We start from the raw sequence: 24036 nt of genomic DNA on the forward strand, positions 1-24036 counted from the left end.
GGGTCACCCCGGAAAGGAGGGGCCTCCCGGAGAGAAAGGGCACATGGTAAGTTTCATTTCTGTCTCTGCTTACTTTTGAAGCTTGCATTTGTGCTTTTCTGAAATTATTTAAGCTTTTTTTTAAGTTTCATTCCCTCCCTTTGTCCTAGATCAGATTCATTTGCATAAAACATTTTGCATTAATGCAGATAACATTAGCAGTGTGGGTGCATGTGTGTGCTGTAATTGTGTGTGCTACAAGCTCACGTTAAAAATCTCTCTCCCCAGGGCCCTGCTGGCCCTCAAGGACCCATTGGTTACCCCGGTCCCCGAGGCGTGAAGGTGAGATGATTATCAAGCACTAATAAATTCATTTGTGATATCATCAGGTAGGGATACACTGCAATTAACAATTGTTATGGGCTAATAGTTGCCCATTATCTAATTAAAATGCCTCTGAAGAAAAATCTGTCTTATTATTTTCAAGGTTTGTCCAACAACCAAGTGTGAATTCATAAAAAGCTTTTGTTTAACTAGTAAAAAGCCCTAGTTTGCTGCTAAATTATCTTCCTTTAAACGAGAAACTCTCTAAACGGCCTCTGCTTTTGTCACAGAGACATAAAAACTATCTCAGTGAGGCAAAGCTTAAGACAGAAAAGTCATCTTTTCAGATCTTATATCACTATGCTCACATAAGGTGGTGCTAAGGTTAGTTGCAAAGGCCGGTGACGGCTCAAGGCGCATGGCCTTGTCTTCAGTAGCTGAGAAAACCAAGACAAAAGAAATCCCATCAAATAAAATTTTTGCAAGAAGACTTGATTGATCCAATCATTAAAACTTCCACTGAGACTGGGGATCACACAAGAGGCTTGACTTCTGGCTAAAAGTCCCCTAGTTACATGGCTGAATTCTGACGTGTCTGCACTCTCTGGGAAGATGAGATGAACGGTCAAGAAAAGTAGTTGTGAGGATTTCAAACCCTTGATTTGCATATTTGGATAGAAAGAAGCAAGAAAAAAACATAATCCAACATATCCTTAATACAGCAGTTTGTACTTTGTGCTTAGCATGAAATTTTGTAGGTAAGGTACGGGCAAACAAAGTTATGTAGGTTGGGTTTAGGAAAAGAACCATGGTTAGGCATCATTACGTTAAGTACTAAATGTAAAGTTACGTAGTTTACGTTTAGGCAAATAAACTAATGCAGGTTGGGTTTAGGAAATGTATCGTGTTTGGGCATTGTCATGTTATGCACCTTATGCAGTGTAGCAAGTAGGTTAGTGCATGGTTGGACATTATCACATTAAGTAACGTAACGTACTTAGATAAAGTTACCTAGGTTAATTTAGGAATGTTTAGTTACTTAGGTTAGGTTAAGCAGACGAATCAAGCATGGGCATTGTCATTTTAAGTACAGTTACAGTATGTAAAGTTATAATTATATTTATTATATTATTTATTTATCATATTATTTGCACTATGGGCATGGAGAGAAACACAATTTCAATTCCTGTATGTTTAACAAGATTTAGTCAAGTAAATTAACACAGGTTGGGTTCGGGAAAAGAACCATAGTTGGGACTTGTCATGTTAAGTATTAACGTAAAGTTCTGTAGGTTAGGTGTTGGAAAGAAAGGTTCATGATGACAATGTAACAAAAACATAATTCAAAGTTAACTTTGTTTTACAAGGCACAAAAACTCCTCTCCATCGGGAAAGTCCTGTGTTTGTTTGACCCATCCACTACCCCAACCGGCGTCCTAATGCAGACTTTTGCTATTTATACTACTTGCCTCTTTACTCCTGTCAGCACGTTGTTCTCGTGATCACAGTCTTCGGAAATTCCATGGGTTGTATACAAATTACTGGTTAATGATCACGTGGGTTATCTACAAATCCTGGTTCCGTCCTTCTCGTAGACGTACAGACAGTGAATAAGAACAGACTAAATCATCATGTTGGTGGTCAATATCTTCTTGGCTCATGCTGAGACTGAATGCTCTACGATTCAACCCCTCCTGTTTGCCTAGCATGCACCCTGTCAGCCTGTAACACCTGTCTGTTCTTGCATCACAGGGAGCGGACGGTGTCCGTGGTCTTAAAGGACATAAGGGTGAAAAGGTAAGAGAGCTACGACTTATTGGCTGAGAAAGTGCCTGTGTGAAAGGAAGAGAAATTTTCGTATTTGGATGAATTATACTTAACAGGTGGTGATCTTGCATGAAATATTTCATGCTAATCATAATCTCAGTGATATGCTGTAAAATTGATGCTGGTACAGAAGAAAGAAAAGGGCTATCAAGAGTTTCTATGGCAACAGGGGATCTTGCCAAGACTGTGCATCTGTGTGTGTGTGTGTGTGTGTGTGTGTGTGTGTGCTTGTCTTTGAGTGTGTGTCTCTGTATGAATAACACAAATGCTTTCAACATCTGTATTATCCCATTATTTCTCCTTCATTACATCGACACCTCTTTGTCTCCTTTATTCTCTTGCAAGGGAGAAGATGGATTCCCCGGCTTCAAGGGAGATATGGGTATCAAGGGCGACAGGGTAAGGCTTTTTTGTTTGTATTGCACTCAGCAGTACATGTCAGTCATATCGCAAGTGCCGCAAACAACATTCAAATGAATTAAACTAATTAGACAACTGTAAATTCTGCACTCAAAATAGCATTTGGGGGTTTAGTTTTGTTGGGGATGACCTCTATCTGAACTAAGTGAAAGTCTGAGCCACTCCTGAGATGTTAGCCTTGTATGGCCTAAACCTCTGTGACTACTGTAGAATTGTGGGTAATGAGCAAGCATAAGGTGTTGCTCCTATTGCCAGCTGTTTGTGTCTGTGCGTGTGTTTACTTGAGCAGTTTCCAATTCCTTTTCTCTTTCTTTTGCCACTCTCCAGTCAGTCCTAACCCCGACAACTTAGAGAAAGAAGTGCACGTTTGACAGGTGTACCCGGGAACAACTTCCTCCTCCAAACTGCATTAGGGATTTACAATGTCAAGTAGTCGGAAAACACTCTTTTTAGACTGAGAAACATAACTCGCCCCAACCCGTACTTCAAACATCAATCCCCCCAATCCCTGACCAGGCTGTCTATAACTGAGTACAGAAAGGAAGGAGAAATCAATGGCACTCTAAACCCCTTCAAACCCGAGAGAGAGAGACATGGGGCTCCAGCCTGTTCGCCTCTGGAGATGTAGCAGATCCAGATGAAAGCATGGATTTGAGGAGGCCCTCTGTTCTGGAGGAGACACACATGGACTTGAATCTAAATGACTCATTTTTAAGCATGCCTATGAAAAGTGTGCGTGTTTGTGTGTGAGAGCTCAATTTAGAGTGTTCGCTTTGATGAGCTTGGAAGTGTGAGTCAAGTACAGTTTGCTTGATGCCGTTTTATGTGTACATGAGTGGGAGCGTGCGCGCACACTCGCTCGCTTGTGCAACTCGACACAAGCCTTTAACTATAGATACCTTTCACACACCACTGGGTCTCCGCTGCAGTGACTGGTTGTCAGAGCAAGTTTGTACTCTGTCATTTAGTGGGTGTCCTGCTAGAAGGGGAGCACGCTTACAGAGAGGCGCAATAATAGGATCGCTAACTGTTTTGAGAAGGAAAGGCAGCAAGGGAAACAGTTTTACATGATTCTTTACGCAACTTTACACTAATAACAGTTTTGAAGGGGTGACCTGACTTACCTGGAATATATGGACTTTTCTGGTTTACAAGAAAAAAGTTAAGTTGCACACGACATGACAATACTTCATATACTGGAAGACTTAACATGTCTCTGCTGCTAATGCCCCTGATAAGGTTTCAAATTTTAAAGTATAACATCTGTATTTTTCAACCTGGACACTATTTTCCCTTGTTTTTGTGTTAAACTGACCAATGGAGACAATGACTGCTACTGACAGGCTCAGATAGTTATTATAAGTACCTGACAATATTATGGAAAGTATCCCTACAGACATGGACCTTTCTGTTAAAGAGTACAATCCTTTTCGTTTAGCCAGAAACACCATCAAAATTGCTATCGCCAAACCAGTCATTTTATTAAATTATTATAATACACACTTAATTCAAAGTTGACAGAAAAAAAAATAACTCACAAAAATCGTCTTGGATTTTCTTTTCACTGTTCCAGCAATTATTAACTTTAATTAATTTTGGTTGAAATAAACCTTAAATTCACTCAATAAGTTGTGAAAAAAATGCTCGCTCTATACACGCTAAAATCACTATTTATTCAAATGGAGTGATGGCAATTTCAGGACTGTTTCTTGTTAAACAAAAAAATATTACTCTTTAGCACAGATGTCTTTCTCTGTAGGCAACTTTTCTAAAATGTTGTCATACAGAATAACAGAATAACAACCTGAGTTTGTCAGTGGGAAAAAAAGCACTTTCAGTGGACGTAAATTGAAAGTGTGAACATGTCCTCTTGCAGCCTGTTTTGCAGCTGCTAGAGTAGCAGTCTCGCTCAATACTGGACCAGTGTCAAAAACTGTTGTCTCCCTAAGTCACCTAGACACAAAATGGGAAAATAGAGTTCAGATTGAAAAATACTTAAGTTACCCTTGAGTATGTCTCCATAACATTAAATATTCAGGACTAAGTAAGCAACCATCAAATCTGATTTAGAAAAAAATACACCCAAAGTTATTATTATTATGAGTAAAATTAACAGAACCCAATTGACTGACAGTTGCCTGTCAACATCAGCAAAAATGCCACAACTATTTAGATTTTGTTTCAGATATTGCTAAATCCTGATTTCCAACAGATCCCGCCCTCTTCAACCTTGTGAGAAAATGAGAGACGGAAACCAAATTAAGAAATCTCTTTGGTGAAATCACTTAAACTTGTATTCATTTCTCTTAATAAGCAGCTGATTGAGAATATTATTTTTTTGAGCCATTAAAGGCAGATTAATATTCTAGTTGAAACGAGATGACAGTAATGAGAAAATCTGATACTGGGTTTCACACTGTTAAACTGATGTAATGCGCCAAGAAAGGCAGGCATGGACAAACAAAAGGCAGGGAAGAATAAAACTTTTAATTTATTATAAAAAACTGAGGTATTAAAATAAACAAAAAAACATTTTATTATAAATTCTGAGTAGTGTATGTGTTCAGTGCTAATGCTAACAGTGGATCTAGTGCATCATGTGATATTTGTGCTTCCTTCGTTTCCAGGGAGAGCTTGGACCAGCAGGACCCAGAGGAGAAGACGGTCCAGAGGGACCAAAGGGTCGCTCAGGTCTCCCAGGAGATGCCGGTCCTCTCGGCCCAAGTGGTGAGAAGGTAAGCTCCTTTTGCCATTTTGGCCTCCATAACCCTGATATCCCATAGTTGTCTGCTGCCTCCATTTTACCCTGACTGATGAAACTGAAGAAAATTCATAGTTGTAATTTTGTATCATCAGTCATATTTGATCTGGGATGATAGCGCCGCATGGCTTAACAAGGCAAATAGTTTTTCCGATCGTTCTCCTCTGAGCAGCAACCGATTTTTCATTGTTGCTGCTCTTGAAGCAGCTGGGAGCATAAAATGGATTCAGTTTTTAACATGCTTTATTGTTAAATTGAACACTGGGGAAGCTCTTGCCCACAATACCTCACATTTTTGTGGTCTCTTATTGGTCTTTTACTAAAGCCCTAAACATTGGACTGAACAGTTGTAGATCATCATTGGGGCTGTGCTAACAAACTTGTGCACCATCTGATTTTGCGAGTCATTAGCCAAAGCCGGAGGGAACGCTGTGGTTATATTCCACAGTAACCACGGTGCATGTGTTTTTTATCCCTAAAGCTCAGAGTGCTTGTTCTGGATCTGAGCTGTATTTGCATTATGGCGGTGTCACTGCATTGTAAATGTAGACATGGGTCTGTGTCTGGATCACACATGAGCTAACAGCTGAGTCATTTTCATATTTGATAGAAGCGTGCACAGCAGCCAAAATGTCACCATTCAAACACTGAGCTGCTTCTATTAATGCTGCTGTGTTCAGTAGGTGCTTGTATTTTAATGTAGTTTTACTACCAGAATAACACTACTGTTCTGTTCTAATGCAGTCCAGTACAGTCTGCTTGGCTGGAAAGATACTCATTAGGAGATCAACATTGTTTTTCAGTGATGATTTTCTTATTTTTGCATCACTGATAACCCATAAAAAGTTTATATATTTAAAAATAATATATTATATGTTTATATTTATATTGTATTTCTAATGTTGAAAGATATATTATGTACATTAATACCAAGTATCTCATATATTTAATGTATGCTTCAAAAGCATCAGGTAATTATCAGGGAATTATATGATGTGTTAACCAAGCAGGAAAAAAAATAAGTTGTATGATGTCTTTATCGCCCAGGAGAGTGCTTTGTGAAATTTGAAAAAATAGTCACGGTGATGTCATCAGGGTGTTTAGAAAGACAAAAAGCCCCAAAAATAATCTTTAAAAAAAAAGGGAAAAAAGGAACACCCCTCAGCCTTGCTTCTAGTTTTTCCCAGTGGCTACTCGCAGTTTGCAGAGAAAAACAAAACAAACAAACCGTTTGCCCCATTTTTCTCATAGACCACCATTATAAAAGAGATGTCTGTTAAACTGTCATCTCGAACTGAAAACTAGGGCAATTACGCCTCTTTCTATTATGAGTTTTTAATACATGGAGGTTTTATATTTGTAAATCTTTCCTCAAACTGAGAAAAGAGCAGTGCTCAAACTTTCAGGTGGTGCCCACTAAAGAAACACTACTGTACATATTCAGTGGATCACAAAGTAAAGCCGGCAGCAAGAAACTTCTTTTGGCATACACACCAGACGAGCAACTCTCATTGGACTGAATAAACACCATTTTGGCATCTGGTATCCAGCTCTAATAATATATCCATCATTAAGAAGGACAAGCTGTTGAATTGCAATATAGGAAGTGTAGGATCCAGCTTTTTGGAACTTGACCCATGCTACAATGTCTGGTCCAGTACCCATAGTACCATAATACTTAGTACGACAGTAAAAGATTCATTATTTGCCAATACATAATATGTCAAATGCGTATGCCAAAAATACAAGGATGCTCTACTGCATCCATTTGGATTATACAGCATGCAAGCAGGCAAATGTCCTGGCTATTCTTACCCACAATTCTCAGCTCAGCTGAAGATACATCACATCGACTTAGATGCAAACAGATGACATCTCATTGACATCCATCCAAAACTGTAATGACAGATGACAGTGCATTGAATTGACTAATGAATATTCGAATAGTAATAATAGGAATATTAATTGTTAAAGTGAACAGAATAATTGTAAAGATAACCAGCAACAAAAGGACATAACAATGAAAATAACAAAGACTGAGAAACGGGTAATTTCACTGTTGTGAAGGCTATATGTTAAAATCGACAATTAATGCAGTAAATGCTTAAATATTTAAATTACATAGATTGCAAAGTAACAACATCAGAGCTCTCTGGGCTGATTTATTTCTCTGGCAAGCTCAGCGAATGGCTTTTTGTTTTATCTCCAAGGTAATGAAATTTGTGAGCAAGAGGGTCAAAGTTCAATGTGATGAAAAAATAGTATGTCATGATTGTGTGCTTACTGCATATAACACTAATTACTTTATAAAAGCGGCTGCAGGACCTACTAAAAGTGAAAAGAAAAATTCAGAACGCACTGTAAATTTCTCACTCTCTTCTGAATCAAATTTGACCATTGTTTTTTTTCAGATGAGTCTCTAATGAGTTTCCCAGCTGGGAGTGCAATACTAAAAAGCTCAAGTGGATCTAATCAAATGTGCCTTTTCTTGTTTACAGGGTAAACTTGGAGTTCCAGGATTACCAGGATACCCAGGAAGACAAGGACTAAAGGTAATTTTGCGCATATGTATGTATTGTTTAACAACATCGTCATAAGTTCCCTAATATCAGTAACTCAGAACCATATTAAATCACAATTTATTCATCCAAAGTGTCACAACACACATGCATGTCTCTGTGCATATTTAAAACATAATAAAAAATTCATACATGTGCATGTGAAGGCTGCTCTGCCGAACTTTTGATGGCTCATCCTTTAGCCTCTCCGAGGCAAAGCCGCCGCCTGACAAGTGGACATGCTTGAAGCTCCCTGATCAAAGAGCCGGGGATTTGAATATGCCTTTTGGTGCCAGCCTTCAGCTCCTAATATGACAACAATAAACCATTGCTGTTATTTATGGCGCACCCTATCTCTTGTTGCATTTAATATTCTAGGCCTAACTCCGGGAATGAACAAGGGGTATAATATTTAAAGTTTGTCTCTCAAATGATTAATTACTCTCTCTGTCTCACACAGGGATCTCAAGGTTTCCAAGGTTTCCCTGGCGCCAACGGAGAGAAAGGAGCTCGGGTATGTCAGATAGTCTTCTTATTATTCTTCTCATTCCTACAAGGGCCTGGATCAATACCGGCACAGCACTGCAGACAGGCTCCTGTCCCGTCTCCAGATTTATCAAGCTAGAGGAAGTTGCATGGCTCTAAAATAAAGATTTTTACCAAGGACAGAAAGACAATTGCATTCCCTCGTCTTTACCACTTACACAACTCATTTCCAACCAGCAAAAGCATTGTTTATCACTTTGCGGTACTTGAGCAATGTTTCATTTTCTTTGTTTAAGGGACGGGCCATTAGCTTCCCTACAAGAGTAATGGTTTGCCACCACGAGTGGAGCAAAGGCACATAAAGCTTTTCATCTTCACAAAACATTTGTGATGTTTATGGGACAGAGTTCGCAGACAGAGAGGAAGCACAGTGCCATTAACACAGTTTCACAGCACTTTATTGAAGCTTAAAAGCCACACAAAAGATATAATTGTTTTTCTCATTAAACTTTAATGCAGGCACTGTAATTGTAGCTTTCAAATCATTACATTGTGTGTTACTGTTTATTAGAGTGTCCAATTTTGAGGTAGTAAGGAATCTAATAAGTGATGATAGATATTGTTGGTCATTTCTAAACAGAAGATTACTAATTCATGATAAAAGATGATCTCCTGAATTGCCCAATTCTGTTGAAATGTGTTTGCAAATGCTACTGTCGGCTGGCATTAGATTGAAGACGCAGCTTCTTAATTATGTGACTCCTTTGATCATTGTGTGTGTCCTCCGTGTCCACAGGGAACAGCAGGAAAGCCTGGCCCACGCGGACAGAGGGGACCGACGGTAAGTCTTACTCAGCAGACTCGTGCTTGTATACAGATGGCAAGCTTGGCACTCAAGTAAAAATGGAGGTTCCACCTGGGCACGCTCGGGGGGGAACCTACACTGTCACATTTTTAGGTCACACACATCTCTCAGGACCCTTTCTACGATTTTAATCACTTTGTCTTTGTCCCCCAGGGCCCACGAGGAGAGAGGGGACCAAGAGGACCAACCGGAAAAGCTGGACCAAAGGTGCGTAAATATTTTTTACCACCACTTTCTTGCATGTATTGTGGTACAAGTTCTTTATTAACTTCTTTTTTTGTCTCCTCAGGGTAACTCAGGAAATGACGGCCCACCAGGACCTCCTGGTGAGAGGGTATGTACCGTCACACTGTCATCAAGGTTCATTTATTCCCAAAACATGCAGAGTCAGCTGATTATTGACCAGGAATCATTTATTGTTTGTTTCAGGGTCTGCCAGGGCCTCAGGGACCAACAGGTTTCCCAGGACCAAAGGGCCCTCCTGTGAGTCCAAAATAATACACCACCCAAACACACAATGTTCACAAACCCATCATACCTTGTCCTTTGTCGTTCTTTACACTTCCATTCATAGATTTGTGTGTATGTTTTAGGGACCTGCAGGGAAAGACGGACTGCCTGGACATCCTGGACAGAGAGGAGAGACTGTGAGTGAACTAGTTTATTACTCAGCTCTTCATCTGTATTCAACAGTCGCATGTAATGTAATTCTGTTTTTTTTTTCTTCTGTAATGAACAGGGTTTCCAAGGCAAGACTGGCCCTCCCGGCCCCCCAGGCGTGGTTGGACCTCAGGTGAGTCACAGTCGCTGACCATCCTGCTCTGTTGCTCCCTTACATGTATGATCAGTATTCAGTAATACAGCAGGCATAATTACATCTCGTCTGGTCCATCACCGACCTGATGTCCTCTTCCTCACATAAAACAGTAAAATAAAGCATGTTCTATTCATTAACGCATGGTCAAAAACAAAGTCTAATTTCAAAAAGGTAGACTTCACAACATTTCCAAGAGCAGTGTCATCCTGTCCTCATTTGTCATGCCCACCAAACTGCCCTACAGCACCATAATAATGATAATAATACATTGGATTTATATAGCGCCTTTCTTGAACTCAAGGTCGCTTTACAAACAAAAAACAAAAAGAAGGCGGGGGGTAGGAATAGCCTATAGCTATGGTGCACAGTTTAGCCTGCACTCTAACAGAAATATTATAAGTAATATTGTCAACATGTTTACTACTATACACCGCTCAAAACACACTGAAACTGTTACGTTAACCTAAATACAATAAGAGCCCATATTTTATGTCATATACCAATGTAGACGATTTTACCAAGTATAAAACGTGATCAAGTGGTTCTTACGAGTAAATATTAACAACCCTCTCCCAAATTAAAAAACTATAGAGTGCTAAAACTGTGCAATGTCATTAATTATAACATCTGGAGCTGATCCATGGGCAATAATAGTGTGAAAGATGTTATAGATGTTAATTCTGACTTTGAGAAAGATTAGTTCTTTTCCTAAAATATTGATTGAACTTTTCTAAACCATGGAAATAACATACTGGTAATCTTAAATAAGGCTTTAAAGCTGAAAAAATTAAATCTATATTTGTATTCATCTCAAAATGATTTAAATGTTCACTCTGGGGTGAATTTACAAAAGGATTGTGCAGCTTTTACACCCACAAAACCTGCACTAATTCTCAAAGCAAAGGTGAAATAACTGCACACTATAGCAGCTTGGTGCTCCTTTGCCGTTTGCTTGTATTTCATTAGATATTATGCATACATTTGGCACAAAATTGACTTCTTTCTATGCAAACAAGTCTCATTGCAAAAAACAGTCCAATTCATAAAGATTGGTTCTAATAGCTCATTGTAGTGGAACTATTAGTGACTGCAGAGGGTTGGTGGTAACTGAAAGTGTTCTTAAGAGTTATCATGTCCAGTGTTTGGGTTAACACAATACTGTTATCACATTACATTGTTCTGTAACGCAGTAATGTAATGCATTAGTGTTCCTAAATCCAGTGATCACATTTCAGTTACTTATCAAAAAATGATGCAATTACTTGCATTACAGAAGTTCTTTAAAAATCATGAAATGTGGCAACAACAGTGACGCTGAAGTGCACCTGTAAAGAGGCTCTTCAGCCTGGGCCAACGAGAAAAAAGACATTTGACAAACCATTGAGAGAATTCCAATAAACTACACATGATAAACACATCAAATAAGCTAGAATAACCTAACATAAAACCAAGGTTTGGTGAGCGAGCAATTCAAGTAAGTTTGTTTGGCCCATTAAATGCAGTTCATATGCAATTTAAATGTGTTTTTTGTTGTTGTTTTGTTTTATTTGTCATCATTATTTAATGGTGTTAGAAAGACTAGTCTTTCATTTTATTAAGGACTGCTGATTTATTATTTTGAGGCAATATCTGTGTGAGGCAGTGATAGGAAGACCTACCTCTTTTGTTTTTATCAATACAGTTTTATTGTGAGGCAGTAATTGCCTGCAGCAGTGCTGTCTTGTTTCTCCTGAGCCTTGTTGATATGTGAGCATATGTAAGGTTTAACATTATATTGTTAACTTAGCAATTACCTGACAATGCATCTCGCCGTGATGTCGGGGAGTAACGCAAAAGCCATGTGACAGGTAGTGTAATTAATTACTTTCTGCCGGGAGCTATACAGTATAGAAATGTATTCCTTTTTTTCAGTTATGTGTAATACATTTGTTTTTTTGAGAAACGATTCGAACACTGGTCACGCCCAACACTGACCCAAATAACGTTTTCTCTTCATCACGTTTAAATTCCTTGCCCGAAGCAATGCCTCTGCACCTCATCCATCAGGACCTGTAACCTCGCAACCCCAAAATTTCAGTTTTCTTTTTCTCTCTGCTGTTGCTCTGCCTACTGTGTCCTCAGCACAAAGGCAACATTTATACTTCACCACTCTGATAATTGCAATCAGTTGCAAAAAATGTTTTTCTTTTAAGTTGTAGAGGCACCAACACAGAAACCTGTAGGTGATGATTAAGATGCACACTAGTAAAGCCACCAAAACACTCATTTTGTCTTTCCGACAAAAAAATGGATTTATCCTCAAACCTATATCTCACGAGCCATGACTTAAGTGTTGTTTATCCTCTTTCATATTAGCATTGGGCTCTTCATCCATTATGCATAAGCGTTTAACAGACTTTCCCTCCCAGCCGCTCTGCTAATGCCAGCTGAGAACATTGATGATAACGGAGCTGTATGTGGCCTTAATGACTAGTAGGCCTCCCACACAGCAAATGCTCAGCTTCTCCACGCTGTGTTTTGTAATAGATGGAGAAATTGTAACATCTTTTTTTTTTTATTGACTAGCTGATTTTGCTCACGATGTTAGTGTAGTTTCTCTTCTTCACACCTCCTCTGCAACTGGGTGATAGAGCTATAGTGATTTTATTTTTGTTTTTGAATACAATCGCAGGGGCCAACAGGTGAGACTGGACCAATGGGAGATCGGGGTCATCCTGGACCCCCAGGCCCACCTGGTGAGCAGGGTCTTCCTGGAGCTGCAGGGAAGGAAGGAGCCAAGGTAAATCCTGAAGTGCTATTTATCAGCATAACACATGCCAGTAATAATACTGTCCTCATCCAATCATAAGTGTTTGTTTTAATAGATGATTTAAGTGCACCTAAATTTGGAACATACAGTCATACAGTATGATAACACTGTGTTTACAGAATTAATTGCATTGTGCTTTGACCTACAGGGTGACCCTGGTCCTGCTGGCCCAGCTGGTAAGGATGGCCCCCCTGGGCAAAGAGGTTTCCCTGGAGAAAGAGGTCTGCCTGGCCCTGTGGTTAGTATTCCCTTCTGCTCAGTACAAAAGCATCTCACAAATTCAGTATCTCCCACAGCTTGGTTATTGCATAATAGTTCTGGGCTATTAAATCGCTGTAAGACGGTGGTTTAACTTCAAGAATCAGACATGATATCACATCCCTGAGTGGGCTTCAGAAGAAGAACAGTGTGCTCTAGGCTGTTTATTTTTTTAATTTTTTATTCTATTCTAACTCGACAAAGTCATGTCCTGGTAGTTATGCAATTCACACTGTTTTTTTTTACTGCAAACTTGTTAGAAAGAAATCAATGGCAGGAACAGCTTTTTTAGTTTAACTCAAGGATGCAGAAATTTTGCAGCACACCTGTTCCTCTGTAAAATAAATGATGTTCGCTGCAGTTTTTGTAAATCACTGTTCTCCCCGGCTGCTCTCAGCCTCCACTTTGGGGACCATAGGAGGTTTTCCATCTCACGCTGAGCCTGTTTGAAGATAGCGAGTCCACTGTGAGGCAGGATGTGTGCTTCCCCCAACAGATGTGTTTGTCTCTGAAGCCTTCATTTTCTTTTGTTTTGCAGGGGGCTCACGGCCTGAAAGGGAATGAAGGACCTCACGGCCCACCTGGCCCTGCTGTGAGTACAGTTTACTGCAGCCGCATCTCATTTTGTCACTCTTATACTCTCACTCTGGCTCTCACCTTTCCTGTTCTGTCTCCATCTCTGGGAATTGTCCTCATAGCAAAGTTCCCACCCTCACTTGTTCCATGCGCTTATATAATATAATGATATGCACAGTTTGCTACTTACATAAGAGGTCTGACCTATTTGGTAGATGTGCCTGATGTTATGATTTCGTTTCAGTGTTAACACGTTGATGTCTTTGATTTTCACTGTGCTGTGGTGCTGTAGGGTTCTCCTGGTGAGCGTGGTCCTGCTGGCCCTGCCGGACCTACAGGTCTCCCCGGACGTCCGGGACCTCAGGGACCCCCAGGCCCCGCTGGAGAGAAAGGTGGACCGGTAAGAACATCAGATTACAGAATTTGTTGCAACACACAGAAAAAAAACAGCAAATTTTATAGATTAATCAATTGAAACTTGAGCAAATTGACTTGATTTCTTTCAAAAACATGGGAAGAGGGTGATGACTAATTTAACAAGAAATGGCCCCAAAATTTACAAGGAATTTGTAAAAAGTTACAAGAAAATTACCTGAAAATAAGCACAAAAAGAAAAGTAAAAAACAAAAAAAGACCCCAAAAAAGTGATGAAAATTAAAAATATAACATATATATATTCTATAACATTATTTTAAATATAGTATTAAGAGAGTTGTAAATAACATTCATTCTGGGGAGTGTGACTTGTTGCCTGAGATAGTCGAACTGTGAAATGTTAACTGAATTTGTGTTTATAGAGATCTTGAGGGTGGCGGGTGCAGGGTCGCCACAGGAGGGAGGGATTATATGATGAGCAGCTATATGATTATCAAAAATGCTAATTTATTTGTTTACTAATGATTAAAATGTAAACACAAAGCATGGGATATATATTTGTACACTGCCATGAAAAAGCAACAAAAAAAATCACAAAAAAAGAGAATTATAAATATAGTTTCTGGACATTTTCCCACTTTTTTTGGTAATATCTAATAATTTCCAAATCTTTTTCTTGTCACCTTTGACTATTTTTTTGCAGTTTGCAGGACATTTCTTGCCAAGTTACTCATTCTATTTTTTCCATGTTTTTCTTTAAAGAAATCAAACCAATTTTCTCAGGTTTCAGAGTTTTTAGTGCTGGTGAGAGGTCTGAATGCAGCACAAAACTGATGTCGATCCAGGTGTTAAAGGTTTAAGCATGGTTTCGTTTTGTTAAAAAATATATATTTTAGGGAGAGAAAGGACCTCAAGGCCCAGCTGGAAGAGATGGTATTCAGGGACCTGTGGGTCTGCCAGGACCTGGAGGACCTCCTGGACCACCTGGAGAGGACGGAGACAAGGTTAGTTACTTTTCTTTTTTTGGTGCCCACAAAAAGAGAAAAATGATGAAATCCAATAAAGCTGCACTCAAGCTTTCACACACTATTATACAGCACATGCACACTCACCAGCCTACAGGGACACTGAACTTTACAGTTGAGATCTAAGTCAGATATCCTCTTGTCTCTCTCCCTGTGACCTTAAACGCTCTGGGGGGAATTTGTCTGACAGAGTTTGCATCGATTAACAGATCTTTAAAAGGCGAACCTGCCTTGCTGCAGCTTTGTACTCCCCTCTACAAACAGACAGAGGAGAGGGACAAATTTTGCGGCAATGACAGAATGTGTGAAAGTGACCCCTTTAGTATTGAGCAACTCCTCATCCCCTCCAAAAACATTTGCAGGAAGATCAGCCACGGAGATACTCAGAGGATAATCTCTTATCCTTTGAAGAATGCCTCAGTTCTTAACCGGCCTTACACTGGTCCCCACGGTGCGGACGGACACAGAGAATACAGAGGGTATTTGCCATGCAGATAAAAAGGATCTCTCAAGCTAATGTTTACACACATTCAGACACTTTCTCATTATAAGTCCTGTCCATGGGGAATGAACAACTCCAAGGCCTTTATTTTAAGACTAATACTGCCTCACAAAGAACATTGTCTGACTCAAACCCAAAAGTAAATGCCTTTGGCTTTGGCAGATATTAACATTATTTCTCCAAACACCCACAGCATGAGGAGGCTTTGAAAGAATGGTGCAAGGTTCCTCACTATGGGAATGCTGGTGCAAACAGGTTGAGACGGGACTAATTATCTATTCTGTTTTGGCTGCTAGTAGCGCCACTGACTCAGCCGTCACAATAAGCCCCCCTCAGATGTGAACTATATTTGTCACCATTTGTCAGAGAAGAAGAGATATAATTGAAATATCCATAGACAGATCTCTAAATAAAGATTAATAAGGCGGGATACAGTTGAGTGTAGGTTTTCATTGTGCTTTGATATGTCAATTTCTGTTCTGTTTGATGATAATTTAACATTATTCTTTGTCACATTTTTATCTCCCTCTGACTTGTGTATTACCTTGAGTTGAGAGATTTAGCTGTCCTCGTTTCACAATGTGATCGTGTCATTCCACAGGGAGAGCTTGGAGAGCCAGGCCAGAAAGGAGGCAAGGGCGACAAAGGAGAACATGTAAGTTGTTTATTTATAGCGATCATAAATACATTATTTATTATCATTTTACCACCTGAGATTTTACCATTTCACCTTTTTTACTGCAAATATATGGATTTTAAAAAGTTTTGTGTTGATTGTCCTTTCAATGTGTGCCCTCTTCTCTGCAGGGTCCACCTGGTCCCACCGGACCTCAAGGACCCGTTGGAGCACCCGGTCCTGCTGTAAGTGTATAGTTTGTAATGGGTGTTATCATCTTTGGTATCTGTTAGGCCAACAGTACTACCAACCTCCTGATTTTCACCCTTTTATCCGTTGCATCGTGCAGGGTTTAGATGGTGAGCCCGGTCCCAGAGGGCAGCAGGGTCTGTTTGGTCAGAAAGGAGACGAAGGATCAAGAGGATTCCCCGGACCTCCAGGTCCAGTCGGGCTGCAGGTGCGGACTGCAATAATACCTATAAACTTTGGTCATTCATGTATCATTAAGAAGCACTGAGACAATGTGATTTAACCCTCTACACACTTCTCAGGGCTTGCCTGGTCCACCTGGTGAGAAAGGTGAAACTGGAGACGTTGGTCAGATGGTAAGTGTGTATGTGTGCATATATTAGTGACTGTGGTATCATTCAATACATCATGTTACATAAGCATGCAGATTTAATGTCTTTACTAATTATACTCTCTTCTGTGTAGGGTCCACCCGGTCCCCCTGGTCCCAGAGGCCCCTCAGGACCCCCTGGAGCTGATGGCCCTCAGGGACCTCCTGGTGGCATTGGAAACCCTGGTGCTGTTGGAGAAAAGGTAAACCTCTCAAGGCTAGGCTACTGTAAAACTACATATCTGCAAGGCTCCCACGGTTATGAAAAACCTGGAAAAGTTATGGAATTTCACATTCAGGTTTTTCAGGCCTGGAAAAGTCATTAGTTAGTAGAGTTAGTAAAAAGCATTGAAAGTTTTGGGCTAGTCATGGAATTTTGTTGTGTGTGATGACATTGTAATCTTCAGTAGATAACCTTCTATGTGATGGTACATAACAGCAAATTTATTTTCTGTAGCTGATGATGTAATGTAATATGTGTCGGTGTGATGTTTCATTCACCATCACGTACGTTTCTTCATGTTCTCTCCGCATTCGGTCTCTCTCCCTCCATGTTTGCCAGCTACCTGGAATTATGTTTGGATAGAGTTTGAATTGGATATGTTTTATATATGCCAGGCAAGTGGAACCCCCCAAAAAAGTATATTGTGGTTACTTGAGAAGTCATGGAAATATTTTGAAATTTTGTCAATGAAAATGCGTGGGAACCCTATGTCTGGAAAATTCTATCATATAGGTCTTCTGCTCAGTTGTAGCAAATTGGTTCTAAAGTGCACCCCAAATAATTTTCAAAGTCAAAGCCCCTGCATTAAAATTTCATGTTAAAATGATATTTGGTAGGCAGATGTCTGGTTTAAGAGTGGAGGTGTGCAGCTGAAGTTGTGTTTAAACAGTCTAAGTGGCATAATGCAAGTAGCATAATTTTTTAAATCTTTCTTGGCAAGAAATGTGGTTAATTACATCTTCTTTAGTTTGTTGTAAATGTAAACACAGGCGTTCTCCAAAGTCACATAAACTCCTTTCAGTTATGCTGTTTTCATTTGATACTAATTATATCAATTCTGAAGGCAATTAAGTAAATGGACAATATAATCACTCAAGTAAACAATAAAATAGGCAGACAGTAAACTCATATTTTGTTTTACTGAAAAATTGCGCCCTAACCTCACAGGTATTTGTCTACAAAAACTAATTTTTGCACATAATTACAAAGGAACTATGATTAAATTGTTTTCTGGAACAGTATTTCATCTGAAAAAGGAACATCAACCACCCATGGAAATATTGTATTTGCTATGTTACGTAGTCAGATTTGTCGTGTTGTTTATTTGTTTTTTGGGACTCAGCTCCCAGACAAAAGCAGTTGTCGCTTGCTGTTGTGATTGGCCGCCATGGAAGTCCAGTCAACCTGCTGAAATGTATTCCTTCAGTTGACAATGTATTCATCGTGCTTCAGCCTCTTTGTTCCAGATGGTACCTCTGGTCCCGTTCCAGAGACACTCAGTGCCATGTCTCTCTAGATGGGAATTTTTAAGATGATGCAGTCTTTCCCAGAGAGGTAAACATCACAACAATGGTCCCCAGTGTGGGCTTAATGTTGTGTATCCTGGGCCACTGTGGCATCTGATCATGTGTTTTTCATTGGGATAGACGTCATTCCCTTTTTACCCGGTTGACTGGTTTTGGTATCACTTTGGAAGTGACAGATTTGGCAAGCTAGCAGTTTGTTTCAGTGTTATGTGGTAAAGACTGTGAATGATACCTCTTTAAAAGGCCTCTGCAACCATTAATATTTCCCATGTCTATTTATATGATACCCTTTTAAATGGGCCATGATCATTTCTTTCAGCGGCAGAATGACAGATGCACAGCGAATTTAACGGACGTGCTGCCTGTCCCCAGCAGAACTATCACTGGGGGGAGAAAGTATGAATAAATACTCAAAGCTCTGTACTTGCAAGATGATAAATGCATTATTAAAAGGAGGCTCTCATAAAAATCTCTTATTTGTTGCTGCTGTTTCATTATGAAAGGCCCGCTTTGGCAGCTTTTGCAGCCGCCGGACTGCAGCGCTTTGCACTTTTTCATCACTCTCTGTCCGTAGTGATGGTGTGATTTGTTTTATCTGGTTCAGTCAATAGAATCACCTTTTGCTCCTTTGTAATCTCCCTGAGGATGGCCTGTCCTTCTCCTGTGCAAACAAACACAGCTCTTCTTGGGCTAATCACTCTTTAGCTGATCTGGCATTTTATTGGCCAGCCCAAGGAGCTGGCAAGTGACTGAGCTCAGGCTTCTTTTTTTTGTGAACACATCCCACATATATCTGTGATGAGCAGCTGTCTTTTATGCCCTCGGATTCCCTGTCGTCAGCACATTTTAGCAGCCGTCCTGTGGTGGTTGTTGTAAGGATGCAGTCGAGGCCCATGCAGCATCGCATAAAGACCCAGCTCCTAATACAGGAAGGATCAGTCATGCTTTTAAACAGGCGTACCAACTGCTTAGAGTGGATTTCTTGACAGCAGCAAGAGAAGGTTTGGAGGACAGCCAGACGCTAATTTAGAGCATCAGCTGATGTTCACAATACAGAGCTGTTTTTCACGCTAGAGAGAATATGGACATGCTCATCATAACAGCTTGGCATTGGCTCTGCAGAGCTGTGCTACCGAAAGGCGCCCTGTCTTCCGAACATGACACAAGCCAATACTTGTACCTTAAACCGGTGTTGCAGAGTGTATCTGCAGTAAACCCCAGCAGGGAGGACGGTAGCCTTATGTGACAGTGAGTAACGATAGTGCCCAGTGTATAGGTGAGTCAACAGGGCAACTATCCAATAAGGCACGGGGGAGAAGACAAGATGTATGGGCAGGGTCCAGCGAGAACAGTGAGGTCAGCGCCCTCCTGTGCTGCCTCCACCCAATCTGCCTGCACTTGATGGATTGAAATCTCTTGTGTCATCTCTTTCTGTCCCCATTTGGGTGACAAGGGCACTGGGACAGTGAGGGCTGCTGTAAATGATGAGTTTTTTAGAACCGTGTTGGATCAACAAATCACCTTTCTGATAATATATGTGTCTACCTCAAACTCTGATATCCCCTCCCACTTTCTCTCCCTCTCTCTCTCATCAGGGAGATGCTGGTGAAACAGGAGAGCCTGGACTTCAGGGAGAAGTTGGCCCTCCGGTGAGTTATTCAGTGCTGTCTTGCAAAGTACCAACAAAAAAAATGAAAGGACCAACAGTAATTTCAACACCAGCTGAATTATTGTTGATCAAAAAGTAGACTATAAATAGGTTTATATATAATGCCCATATAGTATAATGAGGCAGTTAGATTTTTATTTGAAGTTTCTCGTCATCTTGCACTTGTTTTCTAGTAGCATCTCTGAATTAGAATTACTAACACACTGCGCATTATTCCAGGGTCCAAGAGGAGAGCGAGGAGAAAAGGGAGAGGCCGGTCCAGCCGGTACAGCTGGGCCTCCTGGCCCTAAGGGTCCCCCTGGAGATGATGGTCCCAAAGGCAGCCCAGTAAGTCTTTTTCCACCTTCAACTTCAGAGAATACATTTTATTTTATAAAGCAATATACCCTCACCATCCATTGTGCTTCACACAAAGGACGACCACTGTGACCTTCAATGAAATGCCTTTTCTTAAAAGAAGTAATGCAACTTTCATTGATTTTCAGGGTCCAAGTGGTTTCCCCGGTGACCCTGGACCCCCTGGAGAGCCCGGTCCAGCTGTGCGTATGGCATGAGTGAATGAATTGTGTAATTAATTGTTTTTTTGATGCAATGCAGCATAACTGAGGCTCTATTCATTTCTCATGCAGGGGTTAGATGGTCCCCCTGGTGACAAGGGAGATGATGGAGAGCCTGGTCAAGCTGTGAGTATTGTGTCCCTTACCACAACTGTGGTGCCAAAAAGGAACTGTTGTATAAAAAATTCCAATTAAAATCACAAAATATATATTGATTTATTTTCATTTCATTAAAATTCAAATTAGGGTTCACCTGGACCCACTGGAGAGTCTGGTCCTTCTGGACCACCTGGAAAGAGAGTAAGTGCTGTCTTGTGCTCTCTTGTCATTGCAAACTACAATCAATGTCAAAATGCTAAAATGTTCTGTTTTTGTATTCTACAATATTAATTTCTGTTGTCTTTTTTATGAATAGGGGCCCCCTGGAGCTGCAGGACCTGAGGGAAGACAGGGCGAGAAGGGAGCCAAGGTATTGCATCCAACAAATACAGATTTTCTGTTCACTTTGTACATCAACAATGGCAAGTCACCAACAAATGAGCAGCAATCTGATGGCTTGTGTGCATCCTGTTTCTGTGTGAAAGGGTGAGGCTGGTTTGGAAGGTCCCCAAGGAAAGACAGGTCCTGTTGGTCCTCAAGGATCACCTGGCAAGCCTGGCTCTGAAGGCCTCAGGGGTATCCCTGGCCCAGTTGTAAGTAAAGCGTTTCTTACCATCACACCAATTTATCACAGTCATATCTCGATGTCGTGTTGTATTGTTAAAACTGCGTAGAGAGCAGGTATACACAAATTGTTTTCAATAAAATGCTGAATGGAGAGTGGCCCCGCTATTTATAGAAATGTGCTTTCTTACCAGCTGGAGGAAAAAACAATGTGTAATTGGTGTTTTTGTGCAGGGAGAGCAAGGTCTACCTGGTTCTCCAGGCCCAGACGGACCTCCTGGACCCATGGTGAGTAGACGTGACTCCTGGCCTTTGATCAGCAGTATCTCACATATTGTGTGTGATTGTGCTTTAACAGTTATATCTCACTCCAATGTGTTATCTCACAGGGTCCTCCTGGTTTACCCGGTTTGAAAGGAGACTCTGGTGTCAAAGGAGAGAAGGTGAGCCACCTGCCCAGCTGAATATCTGGATTGAGAGCATAAGCTTAACTGTGTGACTAATGGACCTATTTACCAACAGATTGATTAGTTCTGTTGTTTCCCTCCAGCCATCAAATCATTACCGCAACGATCAGAGGGTGTGCCAGATAGATGTATTATACGGCTAATGTTTGTGATGGTGTATTATTGACTGCGGTATTGATAATAAGCGTGCTGTTCACTATCCTCAGGGCCATCCGGGTCTTATTGGTCTCATCGGACCCCCAGGTGAACAGGGAGAAAAGGGTGACAGAGGTCTGCCTGGTCCTCCAGGGTCACAGGGATCCAAAGGAGACAATGTAAGAAAACAGAATTATGCTGGAGTCATGCTGAAAGGCCCACACATGCTCACACAGTCTATGTTTTTGTACCAAAAACATACTGCTGCAGAAGAGTATTTGTGCCAGTAATCAGCCCACTGAAAGTTATTGATTATCTATGTCTTATTTCAAATTTAGCACAAGCAAAATGAAGTCACCAGTGTTAATATACCTCACAGCACTGATTGATTCACTGTGTCTTCCTTCAGGGTATCGCTGGTCCTACAGGTCCACTCGGTCCCCTTGGTCCTCCTGGATTACCTGTAAGACTCATCATAAGTGTTGTACCGCAGCATTTGTGTAACTGAATAGCGTAAAGCCAATATTGATTTGTGTCACTTTGTGTCTTTAGGGTCCTCCTGGTCCCAAAGGAGCTAAAGGGTCATCGGTAAGTGTTTTAGTGCGAGCTGCATCAGAAACAGAAACAAGTATGAATCATGACACTCATTAAATCATTATAAGATCAATCACTGCTTTAATTTGTCATGCTCAGGGTCAAACTGGACCAAAGGGAGAGACTGGTGTTGCTGGACCTCCCGGCCCTCCTGTAAGTCAAAGACTTTTACCCTATCATCATTTCTTATCTTATCCCCAGTGTGACTCATTATCTCCAGACATTTACATAATCTCCCTCCTCATCCCCTGACTGGCATTTGTCTTTCTGCCTTTCATCTCTCCATCACAGGGCCCTCCCGGCGATGTCATCCACCCACTCCCCATCCAGTCCTCCATGAAGGGCAGAACTCGCAGGAACATCGACGCCAGCCAGATGCTAGATGACGCAGCCGTGGACGCCAACTACAAGGACTACGACGACGGCATGGAGGAAATCTTTGGCTCACTCAACTCTCTCAAGCTGGAGATCGAGCAGATGAAGCACCCGCTGGGCACACAGAGCAACCCCGCTCGTACCTGCAAGGACCTGCAGCTCTGCCACCCTGATTTCCCCGATGGTTTGTATTACACTCTATCCAAAATGAGGCATGAGGTCTATTGTCTAATCTTTCCTCGCTGCAGTTTTTAATTATGCTGCTGAAATGGCCGTTATCACACAGCAGCTCTCTAGAAATGTGGAAGGAAAGAAATGGGCCCCGGCCACACACTTTGCAGATATGAACTGTGTTGTGTAGCTGTTCGCTTCACTCTGAGAGCCACATCTAACCTCCTTTTCAGCCACATCTATGTGACACAGATACATTTCAAATAGCATCCCCCCCCAAAAAATTATGAACTTAAAAGTCAAGGTTAGGTTGATGTTGGATAGAGGCTTAGAATGACAGAAAAACAGACCTATAATATGTCTTATTCAGTGTATGGTACAACTAGATCTATATAATCAATTGATTGGTCAATCGGCAAAAAATAATCATCGGCTAGTTTTTGCTGTTTATAAGGTTATTGTCCATAGAGCGTGAACTGCATACAGAAGATGTTTGTCAGCTTGCCCTTAAGGCTCATTTATACTCCCTATATGTACAAAAATAGATACATCTGCCCTCATACCTCAATGTGTCCTTTTGTTGGTATAGATACAGCCAATAGATGGCACTAGAGGGTGAAGTCAAAAGTTTCAGACAAAAACGAACAAGGTAACGATGGAGGAGATCACATCAGTGTAGCTTTTAACGGATGCAGTGTGGTAGACAGCGGAGGTCTACTCAGCCATTGTATTCATCCTGACTTGTGAATTCTTCTTACTTTTTTTAATCTATTGTGTATCATTAAATACTACCAGTTTATCCTAATCCGCCAATATTTAAATCTCTTCGTCATTCTCACTTTAAACATAATCTCCAGTGGTACTCATACCTATCTGTGAGCTTTCAGAAAACAGGCACAAATAAGGACGAAATTAAGGTGAAGAGACAGAAGGCTTGTCTCCTTATTGAGCATAAATTAGCCCTTACTTTTTTGGAGAAGAGGGCAGGAGCACAGATACGGAAGGCAAGGCAAGGCACGGCATCTTTATTTGTATATTTGTATATTTGTATTTCATAC

The 24036-nt window shown here is 40.7% G+C and overlaps 1 protein-coding gene across 2 annotated transcripts in view; it reads left to right on the plus strand.

Moving 5' to 3' along the window:
- col5a1 (procollagen, type V, alpha 1) overlaps window positions 1-24036 on the plus strand; it is a 98452-nt gene that overhangs the window by 62933 nt on the left and 11483 nt on the right. For both annotated transcript variants that reach the window (XM_042508952.1, XM_042508953.1), the window contains exons 26-62: window positions 2-46; window positions 268-321; window positions 2056-2100; window positions 2476-2529; window positions 5178-5285; window positions 7810-7863; window positions 8330-8383; window positions 9152-9196; window positions 9374-9427; window positions 9510-9554; window positions 9650-9703; window positions 9814-9867; window positions 9960-10013; window positions 12709-12816; window positions 12995-13084; window positions 13643-13696; window positions 13973-14080; window positions 14952-15059; window positions 16184-16237; window positions 16390-16443; window positions 16548-16655; window positions 16750-16803; window positions 16913-17020; window positions 19943-19996; window positions 20236-20343; window positions 20502-20555; window positions 20646-20699; window positions 20820-20873; window positions 20989-21042; window positions 21158-21265; window positions 21471-21524; window positions 21626-21679; window positions 21910-22017; window positions 22248-22301; window positions 22391-22426; window positions 22532-22585; window positions 22724-22991. In XM_042508952.1, coding sequence (XP_042364886.1) covers window positions 2-46; window positions 268-321; window positions 2056-2100; window positions 2476-2529; window positions 5178-5285; window positions 7810-7863; window positions 8330-8383; window positions 9152-9196; window positions 9374-9427; window positions 9510-9554; window positions 9650-9703; window positions 9814-9867; window positions 9960-10013; window positions 12709-12816; window positions 12995-13084; window positions 13643-13696; window positions 13973-14080; window positions 14952-15059; window positions 16184-16237; window positions 16390-16443; window positions 16548-16655; window positions 16750-16803; window positions 16913-17020; window positions 19943-19996; window positions 20236-20343; window positions 20502-20555; window positions 20646-20699; window positions 20820-20873; window positions 20989-21042; window positions 21158-21265; window positions 21471-21524; window positions 21626-21679; window positions 21910-22017; window positions 22248-22301; window positions 22391-22426; window positions 22532-22585; window positions 22724-22991 — 2680 coding nt within the window. The remainder of the gene's footprint in view (window position 1; window positions 47-267; window positions 322-2055; window positions 2101-2475; window positions 2530-5177; window positions 5286-7809; window positions 7864-8329; window positions 8384-9151; window positions 9197-9373; window positions 9428-9509; window positions 9555-9649; window positions 9704-9813; window positions 9868-9959; window positions 10014-12708; window positions 12817-12994; window positions 13085-13642; window positions 13697-13972; window positions 14081-14951; window positions 15060-16183; window positions 16238-16389; window positions 16444-16547; window positions 16656-16749; window positions 16804-16912; window positions 17021-19942; window positions 19997-20235; window positions 20344-20501; window positions 20556-20645; window positions 20700-20819; window positions 20874-20988; window positions 21043-21157; window positions 21266-21470; window positions 21525-21625; window positions 21680-21909; window positions 22018-22247; window positions 22302-22390; window positions 22427-22531; window positions 22586-22723; window positions 22992-24036) is intronic.

This window comes from Plectropomus leopardus, chromosome 20, assembly GCF_008729295.1.
Source record: "Plectropomus leopardus isolate mb chromosome 20, YSFRI_Pleo_2.0, whole genome shotgun sequence".
Taxonomy (NCBI): domain Eukaryota; kingdom Metazoa; phylum Chordata; class Actinopteri; order Perciformes; family Serranidae; genus Plectropomus; species Plectropomus leopardus.